Source organism: Tilletiaria anomala (genome assembly GCF_000711695.1).
Source record: "Tilletiaria anomala UBC 951 chromosome Unknown K437scaffold_42, whole genome shotgun sequence".
NCBI lineage: Eukaryota > Fungi > Basidiomycota > Exobasidiomycetes > Georgefischeriales > Tilletiariaceae > Tilletiaria > Tilletiaria anomala.
In genome coordinates, this window is record NW_013546980.1 from 71251 (window position 1) to 95679 (window position 24429).

Consider the following 24429-nt stretch of genomic DNA (forward strand, 5'->3'; position numbering starts at 1 on the left):
TGAGAAACTGTATGGGATTACGAAAAATGACACAGCGGGACTGGGTCACTGCCTCTGTGGAGAGAGTGCAGGGCGTACACATGTGAGACTGTGATGAGGAGGGCAGAGTGCATTGAAGCAGAGACAGAGAGCGCGCCATTTGACACGACGACAGGAGTGACTGTGTCGCGCTCTCTGTTGCGGAGGCCTGGAGCCCCGGGAAGTTAGATCAGTCAAGCTGCCTGGAGTGGAGAAAATTTGCAAATGCTCCATGCGGATCAGCGGTGGAATGATCTGCAGAGTGGATACGCTGCCCATTTATGCTGCCTTCTGGACTGGGCCTGTGATATGGGTATGTCGCGCTTCCCTCGAAGCTGGCTGCGGTCAACCTGTCAAAGTTGAACTGCTCCGCGCCGCGCCGCTGTGGGCTCTTACAAAGACAGCAGCGGGAAAGTGGGGCCGGGATGTCTCTACAGAAAGAAAACGTGCAAGATAAAACATCGATGGCGGGCTGAGACAAGTAGTGAGGGCAAACGAGCGGCGCAGTGCAGGCAGCTATTGCCGCACGGTGAAGGAAACCGCCGTAATGCTAACAAAATTTGCTAAGCCCACACCAGGCATCAGAACGCAGATCCGTGCACAAGTCTTTCGAGAGAGATCAAGGGCACCACAGCAGAGGTGCCGACTTCTGCAGCAGCAAAAACCATCACCGTTCGCCAGCCGACTGTTCTCTGGTGCCTGCTGAGGTGCTGATGATGCCTGGTGCGCACTTGACCAGACTTGTGTCGGCAGGCTGGACTTGCCTTTGCCGACCGCTGTCGAGTGTTCTGCTGCCTTCGACTTCACTCTGCCAGCGACGCGCTCGCCCCTCTTGCTTCTCATATGGTTGTTTTTCCCCTCTCCCACCCGACGCCCGCTGCGGAAGCCCCTTCCCCTCTCCAGTCTCCATCACCAATGCCCCCTTGAACTCATCGCCGACCTCGTCTTTGGACCTCCATCCTACCCAACTTCGACTCTCCATCCCTTGTCAATTATTAAATATCTTGCGCTCCCTTCTATACACACACCTTCACACACCATCTCTATCGCCAACAGGAGGATACCCATTGGTACTGGCGGACTCGATTGATTCGAGCTTACCCGCCTGCCCCAACTCCTCTAGTTGCCGGTTTCACCGCCCCCCTCTCGACCTCTCTTCTGGTCCACTATCCCACCCGGCCCATTCTTCGACATTCTCTTCTCTCTCACTTTTTTCTTCCGCACCCGACTTCGTCCGAACTCGTCCGACTTGACTGCCGTCGCTGCCTCGAAGAAACAGAGGCCAGAAGCCGGAATTCGAAGCGGGGTGTACCTCGAGGTCTCGACCCCTCCTCACGACCGGAGGACCGCTCTTTCCATCACCAGCCACTCTCATTCCCATCCATCGATCTTTACATGTGGAGACGTCTTGGTCTTCCCAAGCACTGAAAGGAGTGATTTGTCAGACGGATCGCAATCTCAAGATCCAAAGAGCGACTAGCTACGTCTGGTACATAGCTGCGACTTGTCTCTTATCTACGATACAACAGTCGCCATCATGGAATCACATCAACGCATGCACAAGCATGCTGCACTCCGCCGTGACCCAGCGTATGCTAGTGCGCGGCCAGCCAATCTGGCGCGTGATGTCAAGGACTACGTAGAGCGACATCAAGACGAAGTATTGGGGAAGCGCGTCCCGTCCATCTTCCCAGAGCCGACACCTGCGAAATCAGGGGGACACTCTGGTAATCTAAAACGTGCTTCTGATTCAGGATCCGAACTTGGGCATGGGTCTAATGCTGGTACTAGCCCTGGTAACGATGGTGTTGTAGGAGGAAGCGGTGGCAGCAGCGGCAAAGGCAACGATGTTGGTACCAGCAACGGTACCGGCAGTGGCGGTGGCAATGCCGACACGACAACTTCGTCCACCACGCTCTGTGAGTCCCATACCTCAGGGGTTGACAGGAGTGAGTCAGGTTTTCTGATGCCTATCGCCTTGTACCGGCAGCTACTACCACTCGCTCAAAGACGGAGATTTCATCCAAGTCGACCTCCATGTCCACGACGGAATCGTCGACTTCTACGACCAAGAGCTCAAGCGTTAAAACTTCGACTTCCACATCGAGTAAACCGACTAGCGTTTTGTCTTCGTCCTCAACCTTACCGCTCGCAACGTTTACCCAGCCTAAAATCCTAACATCCACAGTGAGCACGGTTGGCACGCCATCATCTACCCTAGCCGCCAACTCGGCTAGCAGCAAGAGTAACAGTCCGGGAGCAGGTCCGATTATCGGAATCGTCGCAGCCGCCCTTGTCGGTGTAGCGATTCTGTCCGCCCTCATCGGGTTCATCTGGAAAAAGTGCGTGCGTCGCGACGACCCGTACGAAGCCAACCCCTTCGACAAGGACGACTTCCGGCGCCACTCTGCAATGCTGCCAGATACCTTCGACAACGATGACGGTGCTCCGTCCATGTCAGAACACCACAACTTCAGCCCTAACATGTATGAGGGCGCCGGCATGGCCGGCATGGGCATCATAGCCGCCGGTGCTGGCGTTGCCGCTGCGTCTGACCGCATGGCGCACAACGAGATCGGCGCCCCACGACCGCCGACCATGTTCCAGCGTCACATCAACGGTCCTGCAGCTCAATTTGATTCGAACGCAGCGTACTCGCAAGCGCCGAACGTCCCGCCCGTCCCATCGATGGGCGCGTATGGTCCCGCCTACCCTCAACTACCGCCGATGGCATTTGGCGGCGCCGCTGAGGCATTCGTGGCTGGTGGCGTGCCGCCCATGGCCAACGTCGCGAACCCGTACGCACATCTGGACCGTGGTATGCATGATGCCAGCAGTGGCCTCGGTCGCTCGGGTTCAAACGTGTCAGGGTCTGGCGGCTCGGGAGGGTACGGCTCGGCCCAGGAGGACTACATGGACACCGCCGGTCGTCCTGGCACATCTGAGAGTCGCTCGGGCACACCAGACCTACCCAATGTGCAGCAGACGTATGCGGCGCTGGACCAGCACAACCGCTTCCCGAAGTTCAACTCGCCTCCCTCGGAGCCGGTACGCAACCCGTTCGGCGACGGCGGCAACGACTCCCACAACGCTGCGCAGCAGCACGATTCGATGGACAGCACGAACATGCTGCAACATTACTACACCGGGTCTAAGGGTAGCGCCAGCGGCGCTGGTGCTGATGCCGGTCGCAACGCGAGTCCGATGACGATGATGCAAAATCACAATGCCGCGACGGCCGTCAGCAGCTTCCCGGCCAACTTGCAATCGCAGCCGAGCTTGAGCGTGCGCAACTTCATGCCTTCGCAAGCTGCGTCCAACACCAGGCCCATCAGCACCGTTAGCACGCAAGCTGATCCTGATGACGCATACGGCGGCGTATGGTAGAAGACGCCGACAAAAGGACTCTTTTTCACTTCTTTCCAATTGCGTTCCGAATTTCGCATGGCGCTTCGGCCCCAACGATGGCCATCAGCACGTCCTGGTCTCGCTTTTCATTCTCTTCGAATCCGACCCGTCGACTCTCCTTTCGAACTCGTTTCCCCCCAGCTTGGACAGCCACATCCCAAGATCCGCTTTGAACTACGGTGCACGGGCCGCATCTCCAGCCTCTTCCTCGTTTATGAGCTTGTAATTCTTCGCTTTCGACCGGTCGACTTTGCGTGTAGTCACGGGCTCTCGATGGGGCTGTCAGATTCTTCCTGCTTCACGCTTTTCTATTTACAGTCATTTGTCCTCCATTCACCCTCGCAACGATCCTCCCTCCGTCCTTCTCGAGCTACACTGGTATAGCATGCAGCTAGCTAGCTAGCTCCTTCTCGCTATTGAGGCGCAGCTCCAGTTGAACGGACAGGAAGGTAGGGATCCGCAAGAACACGGGCAAGCACGACGGCTGGTCGGACGCCTCGTTGCTTTGGCGGTATGCATGGCAACCGGGCGCATGCAAGAAGTGAGAGGGGGGGAAGAAGGTCGTAGCCTCCGCTCCCTTTGCGCGACTTTCACCCGCTTTCTCCACCATCTTTTCCATCTCAACATCTTGGGTTCCTTTTCTTTTTGAAAACTCCCCCCCTTCCTCTTATTGCTTTGAACTCGTCGGTTTGTGAACCATGTATCTTTTCTCCCGTGCGAACTCGACTATAAAGTAGACCATATGGTATCCGCGTCCCTCCCCTGCCTCTGCACTTGCTCTGCAAGCCGCTGGAGCGTTTGAACTTGTTGCTAGCATTGATCCGACAGGAAAGGGACAACGACTTGGAAGTATGTAGCTTCCAGTTAGGCCGCACTCGATCGGTCATCGGCGGCCGCTGCTCTCCCCCAGGACGCCAAGACCGAAAAGATGTGAAGAAGATGCCAGGCACGGCGCCATCTTGGGCCTTGGGACCTGGAACGACAAATACACGTTGGGCCCTCAAAGGCAGGCTGTAGTCGCCTTGACCCGAGCGTGTCAGATATCGTAACCATGCCAAGTAGAAGGTAAGTAAAAGTGAAAAAGTGGGTGGCGCGCTGGTGGCTGGAATCCAGAGTGTAACTACGTGTTATCGTTGTGCGTGGCACGCCAGCGGTGAGCAGCCGCGATGCGTCTGAGAGGCGGAGAGTCCATCACCCAAGAGAACCTGGAAGTGCATACGCCCCGTAACGCCCACTACAGCACACCCACACCACACTTCCCTAAGGTCAAGCGTGCCAGACCTTCTCAACATCGTCAAGTCCAACAAGTCCATAGCTCGCATCACCGTATGCATTCAACTTGCACGCCGTAGCATTCACTTCACGCGTTTGCGTATAGACAAATTGCGTCCTTTTTCGGCCGCACCACGCGCTCGAACAGCATACAAGGCTCGCATATACTTGCAGCTTCTGGGCTTGTAGTGCGCACAGACGAAGCGGCAGCGAAGCACACATACGGTACGCGTCACCAGCACACTCCGAGCTGTTGCTTGCTGAAGCAGGCAGGCAGGCTCTAGAACGCGAGAATCATCATGGACGTCGATTTAATCAGCGTTGTCAACAAGCTGCAAGAGACTTTTTCTGCCATTGGAGGGGACTCTGTCGACCTCCCGCAATGCGTCGTCGTGGGCTCGCAATCTGCTGGCAAATCAAGCGTGCTAGAGACGTGAGTGATGATCAGATAGAGAGCAGTGCGTAAGGACATCGTTCTGACGCGAATCTCATATCATTTCTTCTTTGCAGTATCGTAGGGAGGGACTTTCTGCCCCGAGGTAACGGCATCGTCACTCGAAGGCCGCTTGTGCTTCAGCTCGTCCACACGCCCCTACCAGCCCATGCTAGCGGCTCCACCAAGGCTTATAACAAGAATGAGCCATCGTCGTCGACCTCAGCATTGGCCTCCTCCTCTGCGTCGCCTCTCTCTTCCAGTTCCGAGTATGGAGAATTCCTGCATCTTGACAGGCGCTTTACAGATTTCGGCGAGATACGAAAGGAGATCGAGAACGAGACGCTGCGAGTGGCAGGACAGAACAAGGGCATCTCCAAGCTGCCGATCCATCTCAAGATCTACAGCCCAAATGTCCTCAACCTCACCTTGGTGGATCTTCCAGGTCTGACAAAAATTCCTGTCGGAGACCAGCCTTCGGATATCGAGAGGCAGATCCGCAACCTCGTTACCGACTATATCTCCAAGCCAAACTGCATCATCCTCGCCATCAGCCCTGCCAATGTCGACCTCGCCAACTCGGACAGTCTCAAGCTCGCACGCGCTGTCGACCCGCAGGGTAGGAGGACCATCGGTGTGCTCACAAAGCTGGACCTCATGGACTCGGGAACGCATGCGCTCGACATCCTCACCGGCCGCGTCTATCCGCTCAAGCTCGGCTTTGTCGGTGTTGTCAATCGCTCACAGCAGGACATCAACGGCAACTTGTCCATGCTCGTCGCCAGGAGGCAGGAGGAAGAGTTCTTCAACAACCATCCCGCATATCGCAACATCTCACATCGGTGTGGAACACAGTATCTCGCCAAGACGCTGAATTCAGTGAGCAGTGGCTTAGGGCTCGGTAGCGCTTGAGATCCCACACCTCGCACTGACGATCTCCGTTCTTTGCTGCAGGTGCTGATGAATCACATCCGAGACAAGCTTCCTGATATGAAGGCGCGGCTGAACACGCTCATGGGTCAGACGCAACAAGAGCTCGCAGCTTTCGGCGACTCGGCCTTCCTGGGGGATCAGCATCGCGGTACGCTGATCCTCAAGTTGATGACACAGTTCGCGCGCGATTTTGTCGCTTCGATAGATGGTACTTCGTTTGACATTTCGACTAAAGAGCTTTGCGGTGGCGCAAGAGTGTACTACATCTTCAATGACGTCTTTGGTCATGCGCTAGAGAGCATCAACCCAACGCAGAACCTCACCGTCCAAGACATCCGCACCGCCATCCGCAACTCGACTGGGCCGCGGCCGAGTCTGTTCGTCCCTGAGCAGGCCTTCGAACTACTAATCAAACCACAGATCAAATTGCTTGAGCCGCCGTCATTGCGATGTGTCGAACTGGTCTACGAGGAGCTCATGAAGATTTGCCACAACTGCACAAGCCAGGAGCTGCAGCGCTTCCCGCGCCTGCATGCCCAGCTCATCGAGGTCGTTTCGGAACTGCTCAGGGAGCGTCTCGGCCCAACCTCTGAATACGTACAGAGTCTGATCGCGATCCAGGCTGCGTATATCAACACCAATCATCCAGCTTTTGTCCAAGATTCCGCCAACATTGCGCGCCAGACGCGCGAAGGCCAGAACAATAAGCAAACCCTGTTGACCGGCGCCAACAGGACTGCGTCGCTCGACGGCGACACGAAGTCAGATGCCATCGTCGAGGAGGACGAGGAAAATACACCCATCAAGCCGCTGAACGGATCTGCCAAGTCTTCCAAGCGCGGTGAACTCTTGCCGTCTTCCACGACTGTATCCCAAGCGAATCAGCACTCGTCCATTTCTGCCTCCACGCCCAACGTCGGCGCAGGCGTCAATTCGAGCCGAGGCGACGCAGCCGCTGCAGCAGAGCGAGGGGACAACTTCCTCAACTACTTTTTCGGCTCCGCGTCGGGCCTGCCAGGTCAGAACGTTCTCGCTGCCGCTCCATTGGGCTTTGCAGCTGCAGGTCAGAGCGCGCAGTACAATCAGGAGCGCGTAAATCCCATGGCTGGGCGCATGGGCTTGGAAGGGAGCAGCGCGGCGTACGACATGAAGAGCCTGGACAAGCATCTCGAGGCGGTGAGCTTGGCCTTACTATGTAGTAAATAGAAATGCTGGGACTGACCTCGTTTTGGCCCATTTTGTCTTACAGACACCGCTTTCGGCGGCTGAATACGCCCTGTCAGAGCGAGAAGAACTGGAGACGTCGCTCATCCGGAATCTCATTGCATCTTACTTCAGTATCGTGCGACAGACCATCCAAGACCTCGTACCGAAGGCCGTCATGCACCTCCTCGTCAACTTCTCCCGTGAAACCGTGCAGAATCGTCTCGTTGCAAACTTGTACAAGGAAGGTCTTTTCGCCGAACTGCTGGAGGAGGATGAGGGCTTGACAAATGAGCGCAAGCGCGTGCAGGCGCTTCTCAATGCGTTTAAGGAGGCTTTCAATGGTGCGTTCACAGCTTTGTCTGCAGCATCCCATTCTGTGCCAAGATACTGACCTTTTTGGCCTTCCCCCAGTCTTGTCGGAGGTCACGTTTAAGCCGGTTGCATGAGGACGTCTTGAAATTGCTTCCTTGGGTCTTACGTGCAATCGCCTGTACTGAGATGTATAGAAGCTTACGCATTGGGAATCTCAGATTTTGTTTCATGACGCAGATAATTCTATATTCGCAAGTTTAATCAAGTACAACACACAGCTCTGACAGCTCTTTCCGACGTTCCGCTCTGCGATACGATTTGCTGTGCGATGCGCGAGTCGGGGACAGTGTGTTGATCGTGTGAGGATGATGATGCGCAGGGCCGGATACATGGAAAAGGTGATGGCCCTGAAAATGTGTGAAGTGCCCGTGCAAACCTTGAAAAGGGTATAGCAGAACGATGCGGTTCCCATGCCAGGTGTCCCAAAGTATCCTATTGCGGACATTGAGGTTCTGATGGTCGCTTTCCACTTGCAGACTGCGTGCTGCTCGGCACAGTGGCGGGCAGCAGGCAACGGGCCACTTTGAGCTTGTCAGTGGTAACAACGGGTTTGCGAGCACGGCGGGCAAGGGGGACGTAATCCTGCAGAAGGTGCGCCTCGCGACCTGCGCATGTCATGACTTCGTCGACGACCCCGCGCGGTCAGACTGTAGTAGCGTCGCAGACTTTGATGCCCGGAAATGGGCGGGTGAGCCGGAACACTGCATCTTCGCCAAGGGTACAGACCAACATAACTGGCGGACCGACCTCAACGCCGAACTCGAAGCTTGCGAATACCACCTTGCCGCAGCGATCTCCGCTCAAATGGCTTTCAGGATCCATCCTTGGCAGCCGCGCGCATACATAGAGGGAAGGGCATCCCCGAATATCTTGCGCGCTCGACGAATGGTCCACCCGAGCATCGTTGCTTCGACCTGGGCACGATCTTGCCGGGTGAGCGCACGGTGAGCTCACACAAACCCGCCGGAATCTTCGCAGAGACTGCCTTGAAACAACGGTGGAAGTGGAACGACGACAGGCCGGTCATTTTGTTTTACTGCTTCAGCGTCTTGGGTTTAAACTTGACATCGTCGGCGACCTGCGTGTTGCCTCGGCCCAAAAAAGCGCCATTGCCCTCGTCGACAATGTGGCGAATGCATTGACCAACGGGAAAGGCCGAATTCTCAGCAGTCCCATGAATCTCGGGCTTGCAACGCTTGCATCGGCGAATACCAGCAGTCTCGGCCTCTTCTATGCCACCAGGGAACGAGAAGTACGTGGTGCAAAGACGCCCTGGCTTCTTGGCAACGCGGAGCTGTTGGCAGTAAATGCGGGTAGTGAGATGAGCGCAGACGAAGTGGGTGTCAGCGGCACGGGCTCGAGCTGGGACAGCCTCCATCGCGCAGACTCGGAGCTGAAATCGGCTGTTCGGGCGGAAAGAAGGACCGTTTTCTTCTTGCTTGTAAAAGAGTAAGTTGAGCTTCCCTTGGAGTCAACCAGCTTTGTGTTCGGCGATTCCCTCCTTTCATCGCTCAACCTCGATCGTGCGGCTCTGATGAAACTTGAAAGGTCAAACGGTGTGTCAGTCAATAGGGACAAGCTCGGCTGTGATTCTCCATGTTATTTTTTTTTCAAAAGTTGACAGCTCAGTGTCAGCGTCCCCCCGAAGTGCTAAATATACAACAGTCATGTGACAGATTGTCAGACGTCCACATGAATGACGTTGACATCTTGCCGCCTGGGTCGTCGTGGAGAGTTTCCCACAGGCACGGAGGGCTCGGCTTCGTGATCGGGCGACGAACACTTGCACGTCTGCTCCATCTGCGCGACCAAAATTCCATTGACTCGATCGCGAAACGCAGGCTGCAGCGAGTCCAGGGGTGCGGAAAATTTGGCAAGAAGATCAAATCTATTAAAAGATAGTCGATTGAAAGACGATAGATGATGATGTCATGATGTGACGAAGGGTTCACATGAGTCGGATTCGTGTCCGAGCTCGAGCTCGAGCTCTATGCCCCTTTTATCCGGTTACTGCGCGCCACCGACGGCCAACTCTCAGCCTATCATGTTCATCATGTTTCCAGCGTAGGCCATTGGCTTGACGTTTGGATGCGGCTGCGCCTCGAACACCTCGAATTTCATCGTGCCGCGCTCGTCGATGCGAGCAAAGGCCCCCTTGTTGCCGACCGAATCGCAGTAGTTGGGGGCGGAGAAGATGGTGCAGCACAAACCGTCGTGCTCCTCTGCGAAGCCACCCTGTCGGACCTCGTGACTGCGCAGGACAGCCGTAACACCGTTGTACTCGCACCACTTGCGCGTAATGTCAGGTCCAAAGCCCAGCCCCACACCGCGCTTGCTGGGCCCACGGCCCTTGGCCACTTGCGGATCGCTCCAAAGAAGCTCCATCATCAAGCCCTCTTGCCCCGGTTGGCGTTGCTTTCGTCGGTCGATCTTGCGAATGTCCTGCAGCGTGACCTCGTCCTTCGAGAACAGACCGCCGTGTACAACGAAGAAGCGCTTCAGTCCTTCTCGGCCCACTTCACCGCTCGGCTCCTTGGCGTGCGACAGAATCGGACTGCGCTGCGCTTTGGAGTACGTGGCCAGAAGATCCTGGCCCTGCAACGGCTCTTCTGGTGCGGTGATCAGCGTTGCAAGTGGTAGAGAGACAAATGCCTCGCTGAATAACTGGAATGTCAGCGGGCTGGGCCCGTACTTGTGCTTGCACTCGCCCTCGAATCCGTAGACCTTGTTCATGTCCGCCGTCTCGTGGTTGCCGCGATTGATCAAGGTGGTCTTGGGGTAGAGGCACTTGTAGGCGAAAATTGTGAGTGCAATCTCGACAGACCAGCTGCCACGGTCGACAAAGTCTCCGTTGAACAAGACTGCATGTGTTTCCGAAGGCGGGCCGGTAAGGGTGAGGAGATGAAGGAAGTCGTAGAATTGCCCGTGTCTGTTGCGATAGAGTTCTCTGTCGTCAGAAGGTGCACCTCGCATCGCACTTCGCTTCAGGCACTTACGTGTCACCTACGACGTCGATCGTCTGCTTCTTGGGAATCTCGTAGTCCACCAAGCTAGGTTCCTTGTCAAGTTGCAATTTCGCCCCAAGCACAATCTGCCACACGTACTTGAGCGGTAGCTTCTTCTCCGCTTTGAACAGGTCGATCATCCCTTCGATGAACTCATTCGTCACAACACCGACCGCCTTCTCTTCTTGCGTTGCTGCTTCCGATGCTTCCTGTGTCCTCGGTCCATCGTAGCTTTCTGGTACTACAGTCCCTCCCGATCCTTCGAGTAGGTGCTCGAGCACAGTTCCCGTCGCGCCTTGCCCTTCTTCCTTCTTGATCGCCTTTTCAAATTCTAATCTCCGGATGAGCTTGATCGTCGCCTCCAGACATGCGCGAACCTGTGCGTTCTTAGGCTCTATAGAAGCACATTTCTTGAGGTCCGGTAGAGCAGCTTTCGGGTCGAGGATGGAAAGATACGCCGATGCTCTTCTCCAGTACGCCTTCGGGAAGTTTGGATCTAATTCGATGGCTTTGGCTGTAGCAAAAGAGAAAGACTCGAGTCAGATTAGGAGTCAGTCACAGTGCATGAGGGGGAAAGCTTACAAGCGTCTTCAATGGCAAGACCATGTTGCTCGAGTTTCAGCTCGCAAGCTGCCCTGTTGCTCCACAGCGCTGGTACAGAGGAATCGTAGGCTACTGCCTCTCCGTATTTCGTCTTTGCTTCGTCGTACTTGCCAGTAACAAAAAGCTTGTTCCCTTCGTCTTTCAGAGCCATCGCTTTCTGTTTGCGCTCCTCCTCTGACATCTGGTCCACCTCCATGCTGGCCAAAGACGGTGGCTCGTCCGCCAATGTTGCAGAGCGTAGAACGCGCGACTGCTCTCCATCCGGAGTGAGGAAAAGTGAGCTCTGCGAGGTGGCAGGGCTGCTGGGCCCCGCTGACTCTTGGTCAGATGTCCCAGTTCCTGATGAGGTGGACGCTTGCGAAGCAGGCATGGTGGCAACGTCGAAACGGGTGTGACGATGGTCTGACAAGCGCACTCCGTGAGTGATCGTCCTCCGGGTCTGAATTCTTGGATCTCGGAAATTCGTTTGGATGCTCGGGGATAGCTAGCGAAAGGGGTACGCTCCACCACCTGAGGATAGGGTAGTGCTCGTTCTAACTGAGTTGATGCTGGTCACACGATGTGAAAGGAGTTTGCACAGTAACTGAGAAGATCTCAGTAGCCCCTCACAGAGAGCATCGACCCACGAGGGATGAGAGCATCTTCGCCATTTGCCATCTCCAGCCACAGCCAGAGAACTTTTTTGAGCGGAACCTGACCGGAGGTTATCAACAAGAGAGAGAGTGCCCCAGAGGCGCACACCTGCCTATTGCTAGCTGCAGCAGCACACTGTGACATGGACCGCGCGGAACGAATAAAGATGATGCGAATATCCATCCTGTTGCGCGGAGACCATCAGAAGACAACGTCTAGCCTGTTCCCTGTTGGACAGGACGACTTCAAGCGTGTATGTTGCATGGAGTAACATCGGCCCCGTTCAAGCTGTACACTGCCACCTGCCGTTCACTTGCAATGCTCTGAAGCTCCAACATCTGGCTGTCGCTCACTTTTTAGGCCACGCGTTCAACGAAAATCGGGGGACGTGTCCCCACATCACGCGTCATTGACGGCCAGCCAAGGCGCGCAGCAGAAGCAAGCACGTACGGCAGCTGCAGGTCATCCAGGATGCACCTCCTGTCGCTCAGCCTTTCGGCTGCCTCTGCAGTCAACGGGGCTGTAGTAGGGCAATTTTCTGGGACACGCACGCAAGAGATCGTGCTGGCGAAGACAACCCGGCTGCATTTGCTGCGGCCCGACACACAGAATGGAAAGTTCCAGACCGTCTGCGAGCAAGAGATCTTTGGCACAATCAGAAGTGTCGCTGCGTTCCGACTTATCGGCGGATCCAAAGGTGAGGCGAAACTCTCAAACTCTTTTGCTCGCGTGTGCAAATGAGTATGTTCCCTAACTTGCCTTTGAACCTTCAGACTATCTCATCGTTGGCTCGGATTCTGGCAGGATCGTCATTCTGGAGCTGGACCTCAAGACCATGCTCTTCAAGCAAGTACATTGTGAAACATTTGGAAGATCCGGTTCGCGGCGTATCGTCCCCGGACAGTATCTTGCTGTGGATCCAAAGGGAAGAGCGGTGCTGGTCGGCTCCGTGGAAAAGTCCAAATTGGTCTACATTCTGAATCGTGATGCAGAGGCGAACTTGACCATCTCTAGTCCGCTCGAAGCACATAGAAGTCAAGCTATCATCCATTCCATTGTCGGGGTGGATGTCGGCTATGAGAATCCACTTTTTGCGGCCATCGAAGTTGACTATGAAGACGCAGATAGAGATCCATCAGGAGAGGCTTTTGAAAACGCGGAAAAGGTGAGTAATGTAGCGTTCTCTAGAATTAACAATGTGCTTGACGCTCCTGTTCTTTTCTTCGTGCACAGCTTCTCACCTATTACGAACTCGACCTTGGCCTCAACCACGTCGTACGGAGGTGGTCGACGCCCGTAGACCCCCGAGCAAACACCCTGCTCCAGGTGCCAGGTGGCTACAACCAAAATTCTGAGCGGTGGGAGGGACCAAGCGGTGTGCTCGTCTGCAGCGAGGACTACATTACATACAAACATCAGGGCAGCGAAGACCACAGGGTGCCAATACCACGGCGGCATAACCCCTTGGAGGACGAGAGCAAGCGGAGGGGCTCTATCGTGGTCGCTAGCGTTTGCCACAGGATGAAGGTGAGTACTCGTGTCATGTTGCTGCGCTCATGGTCTTGCCTCTCTTACCTTTTTATGGTGTTTTTTTTAGAATGCCTTCTTCTTTCTTCTTCAAAATGAGGATGGTGACTTATTCAAGGTGACAATCGACCATCAGGACGAGACTATCACCTCGCTTCGGATTAAGTACTTCGACACAGTCCCCGTTGCAACATCACTTTGCATCCTGCGCGCCGGTTTCCTGCTCATCGCATCTGAGGCAGGTCCTTCCCACCTATATTCATTTCAAAAGCTTGGCGATGACGATGACATTCCCGAGTACGCATCGACAGACTACCCGGCCAACGGCATGACCGAGGTGCCGGCCGCGCCACCGACATTCGTCCCGCGGACGCTGGACAATCTCTACCCGACGGACGAGCTGCCTGCGCTGGATCCCATCGTCGATGCCGTGGTTGCCAATCCGCTCCAGGAAGACACACCTCAATTCTTCCTTGCGTGCGGCAAGGGCGCGAGAAGCAGCTTCAAGATGCTTCGAAACGGGCTGGACGTCAATGAGGCTGTCAGCTCCGACCTTCCAGGCATCCCGAGCAATGTATGGTCGACGCGGCTCAAGAAGGATGACGAATTCGACTCGTATATTGTCTTGAGCTTCGTGAATGGAACGCTGGTCCTCAGCATCGGAGAGCAGATCGAAGAGGTGTCCGACAGTGGGTTCCTGACATCCGAGCCGACTTTTGCCGTGCAGCAGCTCGGCGCGAATGCACTCCTTCAGGTGCATCCGCGAGGCATCCGGCATATCATGTCGGACAAGACCGTCACCGAATGGGCCACGCCCGAGGCACCGGATGGGTCGTTGACGATGATCGTGGCAACGACGACGAACGAGCGCCAGGTCGTCGTCGCGCTCGACTCGAACGAGCTCGTCTACTTTGAGCTCGACATGGATGGGCAGCTCAATGAGTACCAGGAGCGGAAGAACGTTGGCTCGCGTGTGCTCACCATGAGCATGGCAAGCGTTCCGGAGGGACGGCAGCGCACGCCATACCTTGCAGTAGGCTGCGAAGACCAGACTGTGCGCATGATCTCGCTAGATCCAGAGTGCACATTGGAAGGTATTTCAATACAGGCGCTCACCGCTTCGCCTTCCAGCATCTGCATCGCAGAGATGCTCGACGTCACAATCAACCGCAGTCATCCGACCCTCTTTGTGAACATTGGGCTGCAGAACGGACTTCTCCTTCGGACTGTTTTGGACTCGATTAGCGGTCAACTGACGGACACGCGGACTCGATTCCTGGGCTCGAGGCCCGTCAAGCTCGTTCGCGTCAGAGTCCTCGGCCAGCCTGCTGTGCTAGCGCTGTCGAGTCGCTCGTGGCTCAGCTACACATACCAGGATAGGATGCAATTCACACCCCTTATCTTTGACGCCCTGGATCACGCCTGGTCGTTCAATGCCGAGCTCTGTCCGGAAGGCCTGATCGGCATCGCAGGGGGGACACTGCGCATTTTTACGATCCCGCAACTGGGCACGCGCTTAAAACAGCAAGTGGTCCCGCTTCCGTTCACGCCACGCCGCATGGTCTGCCATCCGGCCAACAACGGACTCTTCTACGTCGTCTCAGCAGACCATCGCGTACTCTCACGATGGGCGATCGAACAGCGAGAAGCAGCGCGAGGCAACCCGTTGAAGGCAAAGGACCGCGGCGTGCTCGATCTGCCAGCACGCGAATTTGGCTCTGTACGGGCGGAGGCGGGTCAGTGGGGGTCCAGCATATCCGTAGTGGATGCGGTCAACTCGCAGTTGGCCTTCCAGCTTGAGCTCGAGGGTAACGAGTCTGCCACAAGCGTCGCGGTCGTCGCCTTTGCCTCGGCGCCAAGCGAGCACTATTTGGTTGTCGGTTTAGCCGTTGACGCATATGTCGTGCCGCGTGCAAGCAGAACCGCGTACCTGGCGACGTACAAGATCGGGAGCGATGGGAAATCGCTGCAGCTGGTGCACAAGACGGAGGTCGAAGAAATTCCGACGGTGCTCAAACCATTCCATGGTAGGCTGCTCGCAGGCCTAGGCAAGGTGCTCCGCATCTATGACCTTGGCAAGAAGAAGCTATTGCGTAAATGCGAAAACAAGGTGAGTCATTGCCGGTGCAATGTTGCTTTCAGCACTTCTGGTGGTAGTATCGGCTGATGTGCATTGATTCGTTCTTTTGTAGCACTTCCCTGCCGGAATCGTCTCTATGGAGACGCAAGGTCTGCGTATCGTGGTGGGAGACGTGCAAGAGTCGATCCTGTACGCGACGTACAAACCTGCCGAGAACAGGCTCTTGATCTTCGCGGACGACACGACATCGCGATGGACAACAGCAGTGAGAATGCTTGACTATGAGACCGTCGCGGGCGGCGACAAGTTCGGCAATGTGTGGATCTCGCGCATGGACACATCTGTGTCGAAGAGTGTGGACGAGGATCCGACGGGGATGACGATCATGCATGAAAAGTCGTACCTGCAGGGCGCACCACATCGGACGGAGCTCGTGGCACACTACCATCTCGGGGACATAGTCACCAGCCTCAGCAAGGCGAGCCTCGTGCCTGGCGCGAAAGACGTGTTGATCTACACGTGTCTGGGCGGTACGATTGGCGTGATGGTCCCGTTCATCAGCAAGGAGGACGTTGACACGGTCACAACACTTGAGATGCACATGCGGCAAGAGAATCTCAGCTTGGTCGGACGCGATCATGTTGCGTTCCGCGGCTACTATGCTCCTGTCAAGGGGATCGTGGACGGAGATTTGTGTGAGACATTCGGACTGCTCCCACCCGCCAGACAGGCAGCGATCGCGGAGGAGCTTGACCGTACGCCCGCAGAGATCAACAAAAAGCTCGACTCGTTGCGAACCACATCAGCGTTCTAAGAGGAGCAACGTCCTGTTGAGAGGCCCTGTTGCTTGTACTCTTAGCTGTAGCGTGCCAACCTATGCGCCGTCTGGATTTATCTTCACCATGCCCTTCCCAGCCCTTGCGGGTGTGCTTCTGCTCGCGTTGCTGCGGTCTCCGATGCCCCCTCTCCTCGGTGCTTCAGCCCCCATGCGCCTCTCGAGTCTAACTCGGGAGGTGCGAAAAGCTGGACAGTCTGTGCGCTTATCGAACATTGTCGGCCGAGAAGTCGCGTATCTGTTCTGGACCGCTCCGCGCGAAGCTACACTGCTGCTGCGCGAGCCACGCCCCACACTGAGTGCATCGCATGTGGGCTGCTGCTGTGGGAGAGACCAACTCCGCCGGCTGGACCGGAGGTCGGGCTGATCCGGTCCAACAAGTCTCCAAAGTATCAGTTGAGCGTTGAGTGACGCTGTCGTACATATGACATATGATAGAAATAACCTCCTGATCTCTGGTCCTATTGAAGCTGCAGCGCATCTCACCTTTGGCTCGCCCCAACGAACACTACAGCATTAAGTAAATGCGATTGACTTCGTGCTCTTCGGAAGACCCAAGCTGGCTAATCGTTGAAAGTGGGAGATCCATACTCAAACAAGATGTCTCTGTGCGTCCATGCCAGCTTGATTTGTGTATTTCTTCAGCTGATGACGTGTCCACGACTGATCATCTGCGGTGCCTTAGATCTTACAAGATCTCACCGCAGCTATGGAAGCACCTCGATCACTTCGCTTCCTTTCCACAGACGGGCATCTCGCTGCGGCAGATGGTCCAATTCGGCCGAAATCCCAACCCTGGAACCATTCTCCAAGCTGGTAGCTTCCTAAGAGGTGCGGGCACGCTCCTTGATCTATTCCTCGTCCATCCTTCTGGAACAGTACTGATTCCCTCTTGCTCTTGCAGAGGAACTACCGGTACGGCTAGCGCATAGGGTTAAGGAGCTTGATGACCTACCGCGGAGTGCAGGAGAGATGCCGTCGATCATCAAGGTCAAGAATTGGTATGCGCAATCTTTTGAAGTGAGCTCTGAGGGGTGATACAGGCAGCACAACAAATCATGTTTCTTTGATGCTGAAGACTTATTCTCTTGTCCTAGGAGCTGATCAACTTCCCCAAGCCAAAGCTACCCGAGGAGATTCAAAAGCGTCTGCAAGCATCCGTCACACAAAATGCCGCGAGTCTACCGACATCGACGCCGAATCCAAGCATGGAGGAGAGCGATGCCGCCGATGATCGATCTACTGCCATGGCGCAGGGCGACCTGAACAGCGCAATTGCAAACGGGAATGGCAAAGGTGCGGCGCGAAGACAGATTCCGCTCGAGTCGAGGTACTACGCGAATTACGAATGTGTCGAGTGGCCGGCAGAGCTGCAAGATTACAACGAGCAGTTCACGAAATGCTTGGAAAACATCAAACGCAGGCATGACCCTGTAGTTACGACGATTGGTGAGTGAATGCACCCTTTCAGCCAGCAGTACTACCACCCTGACCACTTGCTTTGATCGGAACGCATCCAGCACAAGGCGTGCTCGAGTACAAGCGAGCGAATCGACATACCGCGCTGCAATCGGACATGCAACGCTTCCTCGACCGCTTCTACATGTCGCGTATCGGCATTCGCATCCTGATCGGCCAACACATTGCGCTGTCGCGTAGCAACCCCGCGCCGCACGACTCGATCACCGCGGGGAACGCGTCGCTACGCGGCTTGGCTGCGGGTAGCTCGTCGATCAGTGGTGGGCCAGAGGAGGAGCAGTACGTCGGCATTATCTGCACCAACACCAACATCAGTGCCATGGCGCACGAGGCGATTGAAAATGCGCGCTTCGTCTGCGAAGAGCACTATGGGCTGTTCAAAGGCCCGCCAGTGCAGCTCGTCTGTCCAAAAGATTTGACGTTCATGTACATTCCCTCGCATCTGAACGTGAGTGCGCCACTGAGAGGTAGCGCAGATGCCGGGCGTGCATCGCTGACACTTCTTTGGCTCTTGTCCATTCCTTGACCAGCACATGCTATTCGAGCTGCTCAAGAACTCGCTACGTGCGGTCGTGGAGCGATATGGCGTCGAGAACGAGGAAAGCTTCCCGCCCATTAAGGTGATCGTCGTCGAGGGCAAGGAGGATATCACGATCAAGATCAGCGACGAGGGCGGCGGTATTCCTCGCAGGTGAGTCTAACAAGTGGCCGGGTCCTACTGCGTCGCAGATCTGTCGCTAACGTCATGTCCTTTTGACTGGGATTTCTATTTTCTCTTTGATGGCAGTGAAATGCCCCTCGTGTGGACATACATGTATACGACAGCTCAGTCGGAGGATCTAGGTGCGTTTTCCTGCTGATGGAACATCGTGCATATCGAGGACCGCGCTGACGACCCTCCTCTCGGTCTGATGTGGACTGCTCATCCAACTGCCTTTTCACTCGGTGCACACGCAGATCCCGAATTCAACGCTTCCGACTTCAAGGCGCCCATGGCAGGGTTCGGCTACGGGCTACCGCTAGCGCGGCTGTATGCACGGTACTTTGGCGGAGACATCAAGCTGATCAGCATGGAAGGGTGGGGGACGGATGTCTATGTGCATCTCAATCGGCTGTCAGCCTCGAGGGAACCTTTGCCATAGCATTCCGTCCGACTCGGCGCTTCAAGGCCGATGCTTCTGCTCGTCTTCCAAACTGCAGCCAGCGCCATGCCCCTACTGTTGTCTGTGGGCGGGGAGCATGCGAGCATGTATTCGCACCGTCCTTCCATACTGTGCAAGCTTGATGCAGGCCGTTCTGCAAAGCAGAGCCCTTATCTCGCAGGATCTCGTTATATGCCGTTACAGCGGACTGTGGCCATATAGTTGGTCGAATAGATACGAGGTCAGTTTCGTGGTTGGGCCGATCATTTTAGGGTTGCTCTGTGCGCCATTCGCCACCACCCTCCCTTCCATTGCGCCTTGCAACGTGGCAGATGAGTGATCGATGGGACAGGGCAACTGAGGACGCGAGTACCTGCGCTTTATATAATCTGCTGTAGCCCAGTGAGACTCGGGCCTGGAAGGAGACAGCGTGCTAAGCAAGACGCGTCTCATCACTCTCTCAATTCCCCTGACAAAAGCCTCTTTGAGGCGAAAGAGGGGGCGGGAGCAGAGAGCACAACGGGTGTGTCTCTCCAACAAACAAATTGAATCCTCAAGATGGTCCACCACGAGTGTAGTATCAACGAGCTTCGAAAGGCATTCGCAGCTTGTGCTCGACTCAATAGGACGCTGCACCCATCACACACACACTCAACCCCTCACACAGCATCTCCCTGGTCTTCCCTTTCGTCCCATCCCCTGACCCTCTCCCGACCCCAATCGCAAGCTAGGGCAGCGCCGTCTGCTCTCCCAGTATACCTTACCCAGCTCCAGAGCCAGACAGCCGCCCGCGGCCCGACGCTGTAACAGCTCTTCTTTCCCTCACTTTCGTCACTATTTAGACTCCTCATCCTCATGTTCAACTAACAGCATTCATCGCATCTCAGAGAGCGTGTGGCAAACGATAAAAGAAGCAAATGCGCTGTTTTTGATCCTTGTCTGCCTTTGAGCACGAGCTCTTTTGCGACAGTTTAGCGCTCGAAGCCGACCGTGTCAGACGAAAGGAGTTAAAATCCTTGCAACTCAGCAAGTCACGGTCTGAGACAGAAAAGGACGCCGACCCACCAATACGAGCACGTACTCCGCCTCGGTCATGCACTTGGACGACCTCCACATGGCGCACGAAGGAGCCGAATACACCCGCTTCTTTTCGGCTCGTGGGACCTCGCATGGTCATTCGAGGTCCAACACGAGCGGAAGCTTTAGCCAGTTTCTCAACAGTGTGCCAGGAAGCCCGTCCGCTTCAGCCACGACACCAGCTACACAGACGCGTGCAACGAGTTCTGCTGCAGTCTCCAGAGTGTCTCTCACTGAACAAAAACAACATCAGCACCAGCAGAGAACGACCATTCGCATATCTACCGAGGACAGCGCAATGTTTCTCAACGCGCGCGAGTCAGGAGAGCAGCTGTCTCCCACGTCTGACCAAAGGCAGGATAGTCGCAGGGCTTCGGAGAATGACCCAACTAAGGGAATTGCCTTACCTTCGCAACCCCCTTCAACGTCGTTGAACGCTCAGGCCGGTTTCCACTCCACCCCTCTGCAGTCACCGCATCTCGACGCAGGATTCTCAGGCCTGTCCATGGAAAATGGAAGCGCGATAGAGGGCGCAGTGCCGGTTATGCCTCCACCAATGCTCTTCAAATCGAACAGCAATATGCCCGCCTCTCTGCTCAGGCAGCAGGTAGCGTCCGCAGCAGCTACTGCTTCTGGTGGACTTGGCTCGAACAAAAACTCACCCGATGGCATGGACGCAGAGTACAGCAGCCCTGATGGTACTTCACAGCGCGGTGGCGATCTTCACAGCCCGCTTACGTCCAGAATGGTCCCATCGATGAACAGAAACCACTTCGCGCACTATCCTTTTCTTGCATCGCAATCGTCAAAGCAAGCTCAGCTTTTCCAGCAACAACAGCATCGCCGTCAGGCAACCAGCCTGTCATCACGGCAATCGCCAGAGGACGGCTCTGCGATGCACCCACCCCCGCTCGCACAGATGCTGAGCTCGAGCTCAAGCGTCGGTTCCGTGTTTGTGAACCAGGTCGCAAGCGCGGGTGCTGATGCAGTTGCATCGGGGCTTGCGGGCAGCAATGGCTCGCCGAGCCCGGCCAGGCCTCCACCGCAGGGCGATTCTCTTCAGGAGGGCGCGAGCGCCGTGGCAGGGGAGCTAGGTGCCAGCGGTAACGGCAGTAGCAGCGGTGGCGGTGGTGGTGGTAGCGCAGCCGACACGTCTCTGCAAGATGTGGACGGCAAGGATGAGAAGCGCAATAACAAGTTTGTCTATAAGCTCTACAAGATGGTCTGCGACTCAGATTGCCAGCACCTAATCTCCTGGGCGCCGGCGGGAACGAGTGTCGTCGTGTACAATGTCGACGAATTCTCTGCACAGGTGCTCGGCAAACATTACAAGCACAACAATTTTTCTTCATTCATTCGACAGCTGAACATGTGCGTCGCGGACGAAAAGACAAGACCGTTGCGAGTGTGTGTAAGCTAACAGATGCTGATATATCCCTTCAGGTACGGCTTTTACAAGGTCAACAAGACGCCACGAGGGACGAAGAACATGGTCGAGTCGCAAGTGTGGGAGTTTTCTCATCCGCAGTTCATGCGCGGGCGGCCGGATCTGCTGGAAGGGATTCGACGACGTGCGTTGGACCAAGATACCGTGCGGATGGACGCGGCGAAGGATCTGCAGCAGGATGTCAACTCGTCAAGCCTGCGCCTGCAGCGCAATATGGACGAGATGGTCGAGCAGCTGAACCTTGCGATCCAGCAGAACAATGCGCTGCGCGACTTTAGCTCGCAGCTGCGCGATGCGCTCGTCCAGGTTGTCGACTACATTCGCGTTACAAATGGCGGCAGCATGCCGTTCCCGATCCATATCCCAACGTTCCAGACTGGCAGCAGCCTGCCACCCGAGCCGCAGCGCCTGATGATGATGCAGCACTACGTCGCACTCGGCCGGCAACGCCAGCAATCGCAGTCTGCGCATGCGAGCCCCGCCACGCAGTATCCTCCTCAGTTCCAAACCCATCAGCAACAGCAGCAGCACGAAGGACCATCCATCACAGTGACCGAGCCGCAGCATATGATGCACCCTCTCCACCACCCAGGCATGCAGCGCTCTGCGTCCTTCGATATGGTCAGCTCGTGGCGAGGCGCCCAGCCATCATCGTACATGATGGCGGCATCACCAGTGGGCGAGAGTGCCCCTGCTGACGCCATAGCTGCCGTCGCCGGGCAGCAGCACCAGCAGCAGCAGCGCATCATCGCCAACAAGCCGCGGCGGTCCTTCGACGAGACACGAATGCGCACATCATTCTCCGCGGGTGGCATGATGGCTGCTATGCACATGCGGCACCATCCCGTCGGCCTGGAGATCGACACTGCGCTCGCGGCCGCGACGGCGCAGCATCAGGGCTTGCAGCAGGCGCAACCCTCTGCTCATTCATTACCTCCTGGCACCCCGAGCGACCTATTTAGCGCCTATCCACATCCACACCACCACCCGCAGCACCAACAGCAGCAGCAGCAACAGCAGCAGCAGCAACAGCAACAGCAACGCGTGGGCCTCGGCTTGATGACCGATGTGGGGCTCTGTTCGCCCAATTCAAACACGGCGATGATATTGACGGCCGTCAACACTCCCTTGCCTCCTTCGCCGAACTTTGCAGCACAGCAGGGAGGCGGTGGCGGTGCCAATGGTGGCGCCTTCCTGTCTGCTGATGTCACTGGCATGCTTAGCGGTAGCCCAGGCAAGATGCATCACCCGATGTACAGCGGTACAGCTGCCGGTGCCAATGGCGCTGCGAACGGCGGCGCGGGTGGTGCAAGTGGCGCGAGTGTAGTCAGCGCACCGGGGATAGCGCATCTGCCAGACTTTGATGATGTTGCAACGACTTGGATGGGCGAAGCATCTCAACCACAACATCAACAACAGCATCCGCACCATCCTTCTGGCACGGCCTGCGTTCCAGCTATGCTGGCGCCCGCAGCCAAGTCGCAGCGAACGGATCTGCGGCGCACGGCATCTGGCAGCAATGCTAGCGACGAATCTGCTGCTGGCGTCCTCTCAGCCGCCAAACGCAAGTCGCCGACCTGATCTGGTTCGCCCCTTCGAGCAGAAAGCACATTTGCATTGCTTTCGATTTCTCCTCTCCCAGCCTTCGCCGCACCGCCCCATCCACTGTTTCGGCGGATCGTTGCGATCATTCCGTGTGCGCACGCTGGCCATTTCAGTTCCATTTCTGGATGATAGATACCCCTTCGACCGCCGCTCCGAGGCCCAGGACGCCGAATGTCTTTCAGGGACCGAGCGAGTCCACGAACAAGAGCACGAACACAAACATTCAAGCACAGGCGCACTCGTATCTGCACCTGCACCCCGCCAGCAGCAGCAGTAGCGTCTCTTAAAACACATTATTCTCTGTTTATTTCCGCGCAAACCCTACCGAGTTGTATGTTCATATCCTTTGTGATTTAACGCAGCTTGTCCTCGGGGCCGGTTCCACTTGCCCTCCTCTTCCCTCTGAGCGGCTCAGCGATCAGCTTTGGTAACTTGTCGTCAGTTTAATATACACGGCATTGCAGGCGACACGATGAGCCATGGGCCATGGTTCTTCTTCTGGACTTTCCTGTGGTGTCCATCGCAGTGCTCCATCAGCGTTCAGCGCGTCCCAGCTGCAGCTAGCCCTGGTCTAGACCGCAAAGCGAGCCCTGCAGTCTGACCCGAGGAGAGCGCAGTGGTACGTTCGGCGCTGGAGATAAAAACGTCGATGTTGGGAACGGAAAGCGAGATGCAAGCGAACCGCCGGCCCCGCTCCTTTTGGCAATGTCGGCACTGCAACGGACCCTTTCTCTCCTTTCTCCCCAGACCAGCATCCTCAAAACTACCACACGGCCCACACTGTCACCTACTGCCTCCCACAGGCGTCTCCTTGCAGTGTCACTGTCCTGACGCTCTGACACGCTTTTTGTCTTTTTGCTGCGCCTCTCCGGTGATCCCCAGTCTCCATCCATGACCCCGAGCAGCGCGCGACTGGGTAATGGGGCACCTGCACTGGTCACTTTGGCCATACGTAGTACAACGCGCATCGCCATCAAGAAGATTGGCCTGTTGACAGGCTGGACAACTTTGCGGGCTGTTTGCTCGTGATGAAGCAACCACAAGGAAGAGTGAATGAAGCCTAGCAAGGGCTGGCTGGGATCCGCACTGTGACTGCGATGTAAGCAGGCTCGCTGCTGCAGTCCTTGCCATTGCCGGTGCCGCCGCCGTCCTGTCGCTGCCTTGCATATTGTTGATTGAAGCAGGGTGGGTCCTCAATGAGGCACTGTGTGACTGTCAACAGGCGCCCTGCCGCAATGAAGAAGAGTTCCTTGTGTACCTTGTGGATTCCCACAGATTCCGACCAGCGATGGCGGAATTCTGCAAGATTTCCACTTTGCCAGTTTGCAGTTTTGGGAACGATTTCGCGTTCAAG

At 56.1% G+C, this 24429-nt stretch overlaps 7 protein-coding genes across 7 annotated transcripts; 5 read left to right on the top strand and 2 right to left on the bottom strand.

The window, feature by feature from the left end:
• Positions 1-1976: 1976 nt before the first annotated feature.
• K437DRAFT_121949 (uncharacterized protein) lies at positions 1977-3726 on the top strand. Its single transcript, XM_013387742.1, has one exon. It carries the CDS (start codon positions 2056-2058, stop codon positions 3403-3405), a length of 1350 nt encoding a protein of 449 aa, XP_013243196.1. The 5' UTR covers positions 1977-2055; the 3' UTR covers positions 3406-3726.
• Positions 3727-4685: 959 nt separating this feature from the next.
• On the top strand, positions 4686-7824 carry K437DRAFT_235847 (uncharacterized protein). Its single transcript, XM_013387743.1, has 5 exons — positions 4686-5131; positions 5209-6010; positions 6086-7240; positions 7314-7611; positions 7682-7824. Exons 1-5 carry the CDS (start codon positions 4998-5000, stop codon positions 7714-7716), a joined length of 2424 nt encoding a protein of 807 aa, XP_013243197.1. The 5' UTR covers positions 4686-4997; the 3' UTR covers positions 7717-7824.
• Positions 7825-8582: 758 nt separating this feature from the next.
• Positions 8583-9146, bottom strand: K437DRAFT_122008 (uncharacterized protein). Its single transcript, XM_013387744.1, has one exon. It carries the CDS (start codon positions 9018-9020, stop codon positions 8676-8678), a length of 345 nt encoding a protein of 114 aa, XP_013243198.1. The 5' UTR covers positions 9021-9146; the 3' UTR covers positions 8583-8675.
• A 464-nt stretch (positions 9147-9610) lies between these two features.
• K437DRAFT_121961 (Metallo-dependent phosphatase) lies at positions 9611-10903 on the bottom strand. The gene has a single exon (XM_013387745.1). The coding sequence runs from the start codon at positions 10613-10615 to the stop codon at positions 9677-9679; it is 939 nt and encodes a 312-aa protein (XP_013243199.1). The 5' UTR covers positions 10616-10903; the 3' UTR covers positions 9611-9676.
• A 1198-nt stretch (positions 10904-12101) lies between these two features.
• On the top strand, positions 12102-16401 carry K437DRAFT_274229 (putative splicing factor 3B subunit 3). The gene is made up of 5 exons (XM_013387746.1): positions 12102-12580; positions 12657-13048; positions 13117-13410; positions 13481-15520; positions 15603-16401. The coding sequence occupies exons 1-5, from the start codon at positions 12355-12357 to the stop codon at positions 16302-16304; spliced, it is 3654 nt and encodes a 1217-aa protein (XP_013243200.1). The 5' UTR covers positions 12102-12354; the 3' UTR covers positions 16305-16401.
• A 392-nt stretch (positions 16402-16793) lies between these two features.
• Positions 16794-19342, top strand: K437DRAFT_256584 (alpha-ketoacid dehydrogenase kinase). The gene is made up of 8 exons (XM_013387747.1): positions 16794-16933; positions 17011-17156; positions 17230-17345; positions 17423-17774; positions 17846-18252; positions 18335-18495; positions 18592-18647; positions 18762-19342. Exons 1-8 carry the CDS (start codon positions 16926-16928, stop codon positions 18944-18946), a joined length of 1431 nt encoding a protein of 476 aa, XP_013243201.1. The 5' UTR covers positions 16794-16925; the 3' UTR covers positions 18947-19342.
• A 1600-nt stretch (positions 19343-20942) lies between these two features.
• K437DRAFT_224239 (winged helix DNA-binding domain-containing protein) lies at positions 20943-21710 on the top strand (the record flags this gene model as incomplete). The annotated part of the gene is made up of 2 exons (XM_013387748.1): positions 20943-21394; positions 21467-21710. Coding segments are annotated over 2 exons (696 nt in total), but the record flags the coding sequence as incomplete, so codon positions are not given.
• Positions 21711-24429: the final 2719 nt, after the last annotated feature.

Coding starts and splice junctions, on each gene's coding strand:
- K437DRAFT_121949 (XM_013387742.1), top strand. CDS start 2,056: ATGTCCACGACGGAATCGTCGACTTCTACGACCAAGAGCTCAAGCGTT.
- K437DRAFT_235847 (XM_013387743.1), top strand. CDS start 4,998: ATGGACGTCGATTTAATCAGCGTTGTCAACAAGCTGCAAGAGACTTTT. Junction 5,132..5,208: donor AAATCAAGCGTGCTAGAGAC/GTGAGTGATGAT, acceptor TCTTCTTTGCAG/TATCGTAGGGAGGGACTTTC. Junction 7,241..7,313: donor TGGACAAGCATCTCGAGGCG/GTGAGCTTGGCC, acceptor TTTGTCTTACAG/ACACCGCTTTCGGCGGCTGA.
- K437DRAFT_122008 (XM_013387744.1), bottom strand. CDS start 9,020: ATGGAGGCTGTCCCAGCTCGAGCCCGTGCCGCTGACACCCACTTCGTC.
- K437DRAFT_121961 (XM_013387745.1), bottom strand. CDS start 10,615: ATGCGAGGTGCACCTTCTGACGACAGAGAACTCTATCGCAACAGACAC.
- K437DRAFT_274229 (XM_013387746.1), top strand. CDS start 12,355: ATGCACCTCCTGTCGCTCAGCCTTTCGGCTGCCTCTGCAGTCAACGGG. Junction 12,581..12,656: donor ACTTATCGGCGGATCCAAAG/GTGAGGCGAAAC, acceptor TTGAACCTTCAG/ACTATCTCATCGTTGGCTCG. Junction 13,411..13,480: donor GCGTTTGCCACAGGATGAAG/GTGAGTACTCGT, acceptor TGTTTTTTTTAG/AATGCCTTCTTCTTTCTTCT.
- K437DRAFT_256584 (XM_013387747.1), top strand. Junction 18,496..18,591: donor GGCGGCGGTATTCCTCGCAG/GTGAGTCTAACA, acceptor CTTTGATGGCAG/TGAAATGCCCCTCGTGTGGA. Junction 18,648..18,761: donor AGCTCAGTCGGAGGATCTAG/GTGCGTTTTCCT, acceptor GTGCACACGCAG/ATCCCGAATTCAACGCTTCC.